Source organism: Nicotiana attenuata, unplaced genomic scaffold, assembly GCF_001879085.1.
Source record: "Nicotiana attenuata strain UT unplaced genomic scaffold, NIATTr2, whole genome shotgun sequence".
Taxonomy (NCBI): Eukaryota; Viridiplantae; Streptophyta; class Magnoliopsida; order Solanales; family Solanaceae; genus Nicotiana; species Nicotiana attenuata.
The window spans coordinates 58840-71028 of NW_017670774.1; the positions used below are offsets into that span (position 1 = coordinate 58840).

Sequence of the window (12189 nt, forward strand, 5' to 3'; positions counted from 1 at the left end):
ATAGTTTGTTTGTCTAGGTCAAAATGATTGGATCATGATCCTACTAAGATAAACAATCAATATTCAATTAGATACATGTGATTTTTAGCAAAATCTCCCTATAACGTAATTTTAAAATTTACTAAAAAAAAAAGGGCAGCATGGTGCACTAAGCTTCCGCTATGCGCGGGGTCCGCGGAAGGGCCGAACCACAAGGTCATTGTACGCAGTCTTACCCTGTATTTCTGCAAGAGGTTGTTTCCACGACTTGAACCCGTGACCTCCTGGTCACATGACAACAATTGTACCAATTACACCAAGGCTCCACTTCAAATTTGAAATTGCATAAATTACATTATCTTATTTATATAGTACAAAAAACTAAATATTTTTCATGAAAACTTATCATTCTAACTTACCTTTAATTGTAACTATTATCTCTCTTCTCCCACTTCATCCTTCTCCGATAGTAATTTCGTTGTTGCTAACATGAAAATTATGAAATTAATTTAGTGATAAATATAAAGTAATGTGCTAAAAACTAATTCATAAATTTTTATAAAGAATTACCACAAAATAGTGTGGTTACTAATTTTTTCGCCTCTTTCCAAGGATAAGCCATTTGAATTTTTTTAATTGCGAATGTTATTGTCAAATTTCTTTTTAAAGGTATTGTTAGTAAAAGTCATTTCGGCTTCTCTATGCAGTGAAGAGTGGTTAGGATTAACACGACCTAAATGACCATTATAACATAATAGCTCTTAAATGATTCAAAAAAGTTCTTATGTTATTTCTGATGACTTATTGGAGAATGTAAAACAATGAAAAACTCCATTCAGTTAGCATGATAATTTAGTCTTGTGGAAAGGCGTATATAGGCGGTCACTCCTCGGTTCATATTGAAATGTCGCTATCAAACCTAGTGTATCTTGACGTGCATGGTAGAGTGATAATTTTTTAACGATAGTCATTGTATTTTTGGTTCCTTTAGTCTAGGAAAGCTAAAGAATGGAAAAACGTAGAAAAATTAAATCTCGAAGTTTTCTATTCCTTTGTTTTTTAGGTAGACAATTGGCTATAGTCACAAAAGTAACTCCTGACCTTGAGGATGGTTGTCAGCTTGTCGATTATTAGGTCAAGTAAGGTTGTTAGATCCTTCTTTTCTTTTATGCATATACAACATATTGAATTCCCATTGTTGTTAGTTTTCAAACACACACATGAAGATATATATAGTAGAAGAAAAATACCACTAAAAGGCAAGGAGTTTAATTTTTATGGCATGAGATGAATTACTTAAATTTATACCAGAATAATCATTTATATGAGAAGGTGGCAAAATGAAGATCTCTTTGAATTCGCTGTTTGTCGATGATGCCCATCGGTTGGCTATGTAGTAGAGCATTAACTCTAAAGGTTGCAACGGCTAAAGACTATTATTGAATGAAAAGGTTAGTTATTATACGATTGAACGGACACAACTATTCTAAAATGAACACTTCAAATTTGTTTTATTCTTTTTAATAGAATATTATTATTAACTAATATTAAATGGGGTAAAAGATTCCATCATTTTTATGGGCATTTTTGTAATTTAACTTTAGACTTAGGGGCTTCCCACTTTTAATATATATATAAGCAAATTTTTAGAACCAAAATAAAGAGCACTAGGTATACCATGTTTATTTGTTAACTCAATATCTCTTTCATCGTCGATTATTTTTGAGGTCTGTACCCGCTTGTATAAAAGTTTGATTCTGCCACAGATAAGTATAGTCAGCATCAAAATCTAAAGCCTATTATCCATGCCACACTTGTAAACTTCTTTTGAAGAACATCACAATGAATCAACAATATCCAATTCTCATCACCCAAAGCTCACTAAACAAGAAAAGCAATGGACTATCATTTGAATATAAATTTAAAGAGATATAAACGAGCAAATTCATCTAGCATACAACATCTTTTTCTTTTTCTTTTCTTCTTTTGATGTGTCAACTTGATTACAGTCTTCAACTTCAGAATCATCCAATGGTCGCTTTTCCTGTTCTCTTCATTGCACTCCCAACTCTTCATGGCCATTGCCTCTAGAAAAGTGCAAGACACAAACCTTGTAGTAATATAGATGATCAAGCATCAGTGGACAATAATTCTACTCATAAAAAATAAAATAAAAAAAGAGCAAAAATTGAATAATATACTCCCCCATTTGACATGGTAGTGTTTGACTAGACACCAAATTTGAAAAACAAATTAATGTATAGTGGTAAGAGTCTACAAGTCCTCTCAGGCTTCCTTCTTATCATAGAAATATAAACTTTTATGAAAATGATTCCCAGCAAATCATATCATTAAATTGTAAGTGAGAATGATAAATTAACAACTTGAGCATATAAAATTGTGACAATCTTTGTTAGATGAATTAAAAGAAAAGTATGTCACATAAAATGGGACCGAGGGAGCAGTAAAAATTTACCAAAAAGTATACTCCCTCCGTTTTTTCAATTTACGTGAACCTATTTTCTCTTTAGTCCGTGCCAAAAAGAATGATCTCTTTCCTTATTTAGAAACAATTCACCTTTATGCAAAGATTTATAAGCCACACTAAATATATGTGCCTCATTTTACACCACAAGTTCAAAAGTCTTCTCTCTTTTCTTAAACTCCGTGCCCAGTCAAATGGGTTCACATAAATTGAAACGAATGGAGTGTTAAAACACAAGTGAGTGGTTTCCTGAATTATATTGGGATCATACCAGCTCGTAAGGTGGAAGATGATGATCAGTGTAACCAATCCGTCAAAAGAAGAAAAGTGAAGAGAGCAAGCAAAACTGCAGGCAACAAACCAACTTTGGATTTAAATGATGCAATGCTGGGCAAGTCTGGTGGAAGAGCACATTCTTCTCCATTGAAAAACACCTTAGCAGGGAATCCATCACCACCTGCAACATTAATATGTGGTGTGTATTTCTTTAAGAAAGAAATAACAGATTGCTGTTTTCCAGGCACTCTTGGATCCTTATTAGGATTACTACCATTAACTTCTCCAACCAAGAAATTCAAACCAGGCAACCCTTGCATAAATATAGTGTTGTTCCTATTAGGCAGCTTTGTCCCATTGAATGAATAAACATTTTCATAGCCACTAGCTATATCTTTCTTCATTTGAATTGCTGTAAACCAATCTTCAAAAGCATCATCTCCCCAATTGAATAGAGTTATTCTAGCAGTCCATCCACTCTTGTAATCACTATCCACATGCCAATTAATGCTCACCCCGCAATTATCAGGACAAGGTAGTTTCTTAGGCAGAGGACCTAAATGTTTGATATCGTTCCAAGCTTTAGCCTTTTCCTCTCTATTTTCAAAAGGGACAAGAAGTGCTTCAGGAGGAAGAAGCAGCGGCTTTCTATTCGCGTCACATTTAGACGTCTGTTCACAGCCGCAGGCGCAAGTGCTGCATGGGATAACGGAGTCTGCATAATAAGCAGAGAAAGAAACACAGCATTTGGCTCCTTTGGGCTTCGGACGAGTAATGTTACAAGTAATTTGCCAGCTAGCTACTGCTGTAGTAATAATTCCTATTCCATTAGGATCTGGAAATTCAGATGGATCTATTCTGACTGGAGGTCCACATTGATAAGATGGATTAATTGTACCCTCAATTTTCCAGTTCTGAGGCGGATTTAAGGCGGTTCTGTTTAAATCAGGTGGGAGTTTGAAAACTTCCATCTGGAAAATGGATCTTGCTTGGGTCTCATTCATGATAGGAGACAAAAGAGTCCCGTTTCTGCAACAATAAGGTAATTTCCCAACTTTATCATCGTCGGCTTTCTCCTTAGGCAAATCAGAAATGAGTGGCTTCTTTTGGCAATTGATTACAGTAGTGAAATCGAAATCCTTGTAATATTGTCCTTGAGGTCCGTAAATGCATTCAGAAGGGTCTTTCTTGTGAGTATAGGCACCTTTAATGCTGTAAATGAACTCATTTCTCATCCACTCCCACGTTAAGTTCCAGTGATCAAGACGGCCCAAAGGATTGAGATTATCAATAGTGACCTGGGCTTGGTACTTGTTCGTGTACGCTGATAGAACATCGTAAGTTATGGAGAGATCTCCATAACGACGAGGCATGAACTTGGTGGTCACATTCTTGGCCTTGAATTTAGGATCCCTCGTACAGCAAACATGCATATAACTTGCTGCAAAAAGAGTTAACAGGTCAACCTTCTAGAAGGATAATAGTAATACATAAAAAGCAAATTTCACCCAAAAATTCATTCCACAATTATATTGAAAGAAAACACATGTTTCTTTGGAAGAGGGAGAAGGGGAATGGCGTTACAGGTTAAAAGAGGAAGAGAAATTCAGAAAAGAAGAAAGAAACACAGCTTTTAGTTTGCGTGAGAAAGAGAGAGAGAGACAGAATTATCTGATGATCAGGGAACCATGGGAATATTTGGTTCTTTCATTTTACAAAAGTTTCAACGCCTTTGTGGTACTTATAAGGTAGATAATAAACATAGCAATGTAAACGCATTCATTGTTACAAGAATAAGTGTATTCTTACGCCACATATGATAGAATAATTGGAATCCCTTCATTCTTGACTAGAGTTATCGGGTCCGAGCAGGGGTGGAGCTAGTTAAACCTCCTTCGCCGAAAATTACCTTTTATATATATATATATATATATATATATATATATATATATATATATATATATATATATATATATATTGAATCCCCTTAGCTTCTTCGCATGCTTACTTTTTTATTTTTTGAATCCCCCTGGCGAAAATCCTACTTCTGTCGCTAGGTCTGAGTTTCAGAGGTATTCAGAGTAATTGCACTATTGGGTTTCGAATACCCAATGCTTAAATTGGAAAAAACATTTTTATTCCTATCATTTAAAGTGCAGTGCCAAGGATCTATATGCTGGTAAAAAGAATTGAAATTTTCAGACCACCATGAGAAAAAATACCCCCAAAAAGAAAGAAAAAGACATACGTACTATAGCGCTTAGGAGCAGGACATTTGTATCCCTCATTGACAAGCTTGATTGTTTTAGGCATAGGAGTTGCTTTATCTTTGAGACCAAATTGCGTCCCCTTAATACTGATTTGAGCAGACATTTGAGTAAAATCTCCTGCGGTATCAATAGCCGTTTTCAAATCGGACTGTGGATACCCTGCCAATGTTGTACCATTTTTACCTACTTTTACAGGAAATCCATCTCCGTCAATTGCAACCGCTCCATCCGCGGATACCAACAGCTCATTATGCTGAAATCCCACGAAAACTTTCCAGGATTTCAGCTCATAAATCCCTGTATTCAACACCGTTAACATGGACTTAAATGACCATGCTTGTGCTGATATGTTCTTCACCAATGGATATACTTTGTCTCGTCCCTCGAAACTATATGTGACAAAGATTCCATCACAATGCTCTTGCTCCGGTGGTGGTGCCGCCGGTTTTTCCTCTCCGCCATAATCTTGCCCGCTACATGTTTGAAAAAACAAGACTAATGCGACCCAAGAGATAGCCCTCCATGGAATTTGCATTCCTTTACGGCTTGTTATAACCATGGAGGACTATTAAATATGGTTTTTTAAGAAATGATGTTGTTAAATATATTTTCAGATTTTGGATCACATTGACGAAAAAAAAAAAAAGGGAAGAGGAAAGCGGAGGAAGCAGGCGGCCGGTGAAGGGAAAAGGATCGATCACCACCAGCTGATGCCGTGTGAAAGCACACAACGGCGCAGGAGGTGGTAAGGGAAAAAAATGGACGTCACAGGAAGAAAAAATGTTGAATTATAAGAGATAGAAGAATGTAAGACCTGTTCAGCTTTGCTCTCTTCCTCTAATTTTAGCGATTCATGCGGACGTAAACTTCTACGGATGCTATTTTGGGGGTAGTATTGTCTAAATGAATTTGTTTTATTGGTCATTAGAGCATGCCAATCATATATAGAAATTGAACATGCATGCATGCATGGCAATATATTTGGAACTTAATTGGTGCAGCAGTCCTAAGGCCTAAAGCAACAGAAAATACGCTCCTCTCAGCCACAACTACGCCCTATCAAAGAAAACAGAGACCTCTTTTCAACTGCAGATTTTCATTTCGTCATCTGCATTTTTTCAAAAATATGCAGAACAATTCTTGTATGAAAATTCTGTCTTTTTTAATATTTCTTCCATAAGTCTCCAGTTTCGTCAGAAAAATATCAAAGCACCTGCAACAATCTGCAATCATTTCAGAAATCTGCAACAGTCCCGCGAAAGGCATACTGTATAGATAAGAGTTTCACCTCGTATCATTAATGTCTCAGTAAAATTAGCAATAGACAATGATTAAATTAAACTAAGTATTCATCGGACAGATTCTTTAACTTTGAGGCTGCGGATCTCTTGTTGATACTCTCGCTCTATAATCTGTACCACTTCCAAACACTTGTAATATATATTGTTAGTATTGTCTAGTCTCGTGCAACATGACAACTTTGTAATATGTAGACTTTGCATAATAGCAGAGTTTGAACTGAACTACAATTTTGACCAACTTAGAATTACGAATACTTCGATAAATTCAAATTTTGTCCTATTCATATGAATATAGTTAAGATTTCTATCAGAAAAAGGCATCACTTTCAGTCCCTTACATAATACATGCATGACGGACAAGACAGTCCAATTCTTACTCAATAGGGTACTTTAGATGAAGCCATTGGTAACTTATTACTCCTAATTATGTCTTACAATTGGTAACTTATTACTCCTAATTATGTCTTACAATTATATGCATGTGTCACGACCCGGATTTCCCACCCTCGGGAGTCGTGATGGCGCCTACTAATGAGAGCTAGGCTAGCCAACTTAATTAGCATTTTCATTAAACACCTATTCCTTTTTAACAATTAGCAGCGTTAAATAAAGGCGACGGAATTAAAAATCATAAGCGGAAGACTTAAATGTAGATAGATGATCAATAATACAGAAGTTCCAACACATATATCTCTACCCGGGACTGGAGTCACATACTCACGAACATCTAGGGAGTACTACATACAAAGTATGAAAGAAACATAATCTGTTTATCTCGAGTAAAATGAGATGACAGCCAAATGTAAAGATAGACGGGAGACGCCGGGCCAGACGCCTGCAAGCTACCTCGGGTCTCTCTGGAGTGAAGGTTCGCCCCCGTGCTAATGCTGCTGCTGCTGCTCAATACCTAGACATGTGCAAAAATGCACAGAGTGTAGCATCAGCACAATCGACCCCATGTGCTGGTAAGTGCCTGGCCTAACCCGGGCGAAGTAGTGAAGAGGCTAGACAGGACCTACCAAAAACAACCTGTGCAGGTGTATATGTATAAACAAGTACAATGAAATAACAACAGAAAATACCAGCTAAGGCAGGGAGGGGACATGCTTAGGGGAAATACAGATGAACACAATTTATCAGAAGTAAACGCGGAACCACATCCGATCTCATAATCTATATAAGTGGTCGGCGTGCCACACGATCCCATTTCATAATATATATATCTAGGTGGTCGGCGTGCCACACGATCCCAGTTCATAATATATAAGTGGTTCGCGTGCCACACGATCCCATTTCATAATATATAAGTGGTCGGCGTGCCACACGATCCCATTTCATAATATATAAGTGGTCGGCGTGCCACACGATCCCATTTCATAATATATAATTATTTCCCGGCAAGGGAACAAGCATCAATTCAACCATCCCGGCAAGGGAGAATACAAATAAACCATTAACCACCGACAAGGGAGTAACAACATTAACTTACACGTCCCGGCAAGGGAGTAATTACAACTCTTCTTCTTTCGTTCATTTCTTACGTCTTAATCGTGTCATATTTCGAGCCAACACTCCAAGGAGTTTACAATTCATATTTTTCCTCTTCATATTGTTCACATTATATCGAGTCCATCAATTAAACAAGAAGGAGTCACTACAGAATCCCAAATAAGCACAAGCAAGGACTCACGGTCATGCTAGACACCGGTGTATAGATACTCGTCACCATGCCTATACACCGTACTCAACATTTAGCAATTAGCAAATAATACTCTAATCCTATTCCCTCAAACCAAAGTTAGATCAAACACTTACCTCGAATGCTCCAACTCAACTCAAGCCTCTAGTATCGCTTTACCCTTCGAATTCACCACCAAACCGCTCGAATCTAGTCACAAATGCTTGAGTGTATCAACAAATGCTAATCTAATAAATTTGAATGCATGAAAAGTAAATTTCCCAAAGTTTTACTCAAAATGTCCCAAAACGCCTCCGGGCCCACGTGGTCAAAACTCGAGGTTCGAACCAAAACCCGACTGCCCATCCCCCCATGAACTCAGATATATAAGTTATTTTGGAATCGGACCTCAAATTGAGGTCCAAAACCCCCAAATTTTGAAACCCTAGTTCTACCCTAAATTCCCAAATTCCCCCATTAAAATCTTTGTTTTGAAGTTGAAATTATGTTTAAAGATGTTAAGAAGCAAGGAAAATAAGTTAGAAATCACTTACCAATCGTTTTGAAGGAGAAAAATTGTTTGGAAACACTACAAGAAAAATGCTCAATAGCGAAGGGAAAAATGGTCCCTAAAAGTAAGAAATTGGTCCCAAATGGTTAATAACGACCAGATAACCTGGTCCTTATAGCTTCCGCCGCTAAAGGTCATTAAGGACGAGATACAGTACTGGTCGCTAAATCTGTTTCGCGACCAGATTAAAACTAGCCCTAAAAGGTTTTTAAGGACCATATTTCCGGTGCCTATTTGTATGTTTTAGCGACTAAATTCCTGGTCCTTAAACTATATTCGCGACTAGTTTAAATGTCGTCGTTAAAACGTTTCACAACCAGTTAGAAGTTGGTCGTTATATCTTTTCGGAGAAATTTAAAGTCAATCCCTAATGTCTAACAGGCCAGCGCTACAAAGCTACATATATATTTAGCAATCAAATTTTCTACTCCTAAAAAGGATTTAAGGACTAACAATCTAGTCCCTAAAGAAACAAGTTACAAGTCCCTAAATCGCATTCAATTTGCAACGAGAAATCGGGAATATTAATATATAGATAATGTTGCTTTCATAAAATAATACCAAAAATACTCAACATCAGTTAGTGCACCGTACATCAATGATGTAAGCTAGTCACAATAGTGTTCATAAACATTTAGCAAAAAATTACATATCACTAATATCTCTCGATTGTAATGTAAAATTTTCTTGAAATTCCCAGCAAAATGATGGCTAATCTATATGTCGTCAAAAATATGCTTCTTGTAAACTTCAATATCCAAAACCTGCAGAAGAAATAAGAAATTTCAGTTAGAAAAACTATATATAACAAGTAGACGGAATGTTATCACAGTAGGTATGGGAATTGACAAAAAGAACAGTAAGTTTAGTAGGTGTATGCAAAAAGCAAGCTTGAGAACCTAAAGGCTAAAAATTTCAGCTTGGCACTACTAAATTAAAGAGAAAAGATTAGGCATACAAGAACAAGAATAACTAAATGCAAATCTCTCAAGTAGCAGTAAGGCAAGTAGGCATATGGGAGCAGAGCTTACCCCTATCTTATAAAGATAGAGAGGTTGTTTCCAATAGACCCTCCCCGCCCCAAACCAACACAACCAAAAGAAGAAACAAACCTTAGCTTCTGCTAATTGTTGATTTCTGCTTGTGAAATTTTAACCAGGTAATGAAGCAGCAAGAGGCAGTGAACTAGATTAGGCATTTGGAAGATCCTCAGATCATTCCATCCTACAGTGAGTGGCCAAGACGTTCCTTTCTTTTATCTAGTAGGGGTGATTCACTCTTAAATATATACTAAGAGCAGATTGTTTATTGTTTAGCTCGCATAACGTTTGTCTCCTCGAATCTCATCATAGTCTTAACATGGATAACATGCCGAATACTTGGTTTCAACAAGGGTTGGACAAACTAGTATTTGTGAGAGCTTTAAAGTTAAAAGTAAATAGTAACAGATTTTTTGGATATTTGACACGTAAATGGTAATAGTTCTAGGAAGATCTCCGACAAGCAATTGCTGCTTCTCGGAGAGCCTTTTCTTATGAAGGCGGTGTCGGGGGCAACGTCAACTATTCCACTAGGTACCTGCTACCTCTTACTAGCACAAGTACTGGGTAACTTTGCCCACTAAACTCAGAATCTGCTAGGTATTGCTTAAAAAAGAGCCTTGGCAAAAATTCATGGTATTCAATGCCGGAAAATCACTACGGCTTCAAAGTAATCCCCTTGTGAAATTCTTCAAATATTAACCTAAGGTATATGGCTTACATTAGCAAGACTCACATGTTGCAAGTCTTCCAGATTGAGTTCCTCTCACAAGCCAATTTTTGAGGCACCTTGGCTGCAGCTAGACATGTTATATCCTTAGGTCCATAGCCCCTTCTATGTGACATGCACTAAAGAAGTGACTACTGTTATATTCTTTGAAAATTAAGCTGTTGAATGCTTAGTCAAAGAAGCTCTGCAATTGAATGAGCAAAAGCAATGTTTCTTGCCTCATCATTAGATTTGAATAATGCAGAAATGAGAAAAATCTAAAAGACATCCTTGTTTGTGTAGAATAGAAACTACACCTTCAACTTATATACTTTGTTATGAGTCATTCCCATTTACAGAACTGGGAAGTGACATTCCAATACAAGTTAGCTAATATTTTAGCAAATTGAGATTGCGTCAAGGTCAAGCAACTCTTGTGTAAGGTCAAGCTAGGATCTCATAACTAGGTTTGACTATATAAAGAAAAAGAATTTCAGTATTGCTGCTTTTCTCTCTTTTTTGCCTCAACATATTTAATTCATTTTATCTTCTGCAATTATTCTCTTACTAGATTTTAATAAATTCCTCAAAAAGCAAATTCGTAATCAACAGAAGAATAAATTCCGCAAATGATATATAATAACACACACTTAAATCAACAAAATAAATTGAGGTTTCAGGTAAGTTGTTACTCACTTGGTATCATCAAGGATCCGAATAGTCGTTCTCTTGAACGGGAGGCTGGAAATTAGTTTGTTGCGCTAATACTAATTCTTTTACTTGCCTCAGCTCTCTCATCTCATTTTCCAAGTTAGACAGGCGATCCTTCAAAGATTGGTTTTCATCTTCAGTTGAACGTATCTTAGCCAATAATTCAGTTTTTGAGGCAGTTCCACCTTTCAAATCTTTCGCCTTTAATCCACCCCCAAAGCCAAATACATGACTATGACTTTGAGGTCCAAAGCATTTTTCTACAATCTCCATGTTAGGAAGTGACAGTTCAGACTGCACCAATTCCTGGATTTGAGCCTACAAAGTATATAGAAATTTTTTTGTCAGATCCAATAATAACTAAAAGTAAAGAACATGTTCAATTAACCAAACGCACATGTTTCTCGATTGTTTCAGGATCAACAAGTGTGTTATTCTTCTTGCGAGTCTCGAAAAAAATAGTTGCCAAATCTGGTGGTTTGCCATCTTTTACGCCCATTACATAAAAGTAAATATGTCAAATAACGTCTCGTCAATATTAAGCAAAAATAAATTTGATGAAAACACCTTTTGATAAATAATCTCTCTAATTGGCTTGCTACCAATGTGATGAAGCATCTTCAACTTAGTTCTATTTGCTGCATTCCTGTTACTTCTCGCCTATATTTGAGTGACAACATTAAATTCAAATGCTATAAATAAATTATCAGTTAAAAGATCACGGTATAAAATAAAATTACATAATTAGTTATTATGTCAAACCTGAAAACTTTCTGTAGAAAAATGTTCCTTTACCAACTACTCCCATTGTTTTTTGTCTACCCCCTTGGGCACATTCTTAAGAGCCTCTTGGATTGGCTTGCCCTTCACATATTTTGCATGCAATTGTCCTCTCCATTTGTTCCATAACTCTTTCGTCCATCCTAAAATATGATCGCGATGGATATCCATGTCAACACTCTCAAATTTATCCTGCAATACATCAAACATAGATTGATATCCAATATAAAAATAATACACTCCAGGTACTTGGACATTCTGTTTTTGTTACATTGCTACAGAGAAAGCAACAAGGTAGCTAGATTAATTTGGACAACTAATTCGTGTCCTTGTACGAACCTATACTATTAATTAAACTAAACGAACCTAAAAAACTTTTAAAAACCCTT

At 36.4% G+C, this 12189-nt stretch overlaps 1 protein-coding gene across 1 annotated transcript; it reads right to left on the reverse strand.

The window, feature by feature from the left end:
• Nucleotides 1-1761: 1761 nt before the first annotated feature.
• LOC109243200 (COBRA-like protein 10) lies at nt 1762-5778 on the reverse strand. The gene is made up of 3 exons (XM_019410109.1): nt 4993-5778; nt 2736-4181; nt 1762-2089 (listed from the first exon to the last, which is right to left on the reverse strand). Exons 1-2 carry the CDS (start codon nt 5567-5569, stop codon nt 2761-2763), a joined length of 1998 nt encoding a protein of 665 aa, XP_019265654.1. The 5' UTR covers nt 5570-5778; the 3' UTR covers nt 1762-2089; nt 2736-2760.
• Nucleotides 5779-12189: the final 6411 nt, after the last annotated feature.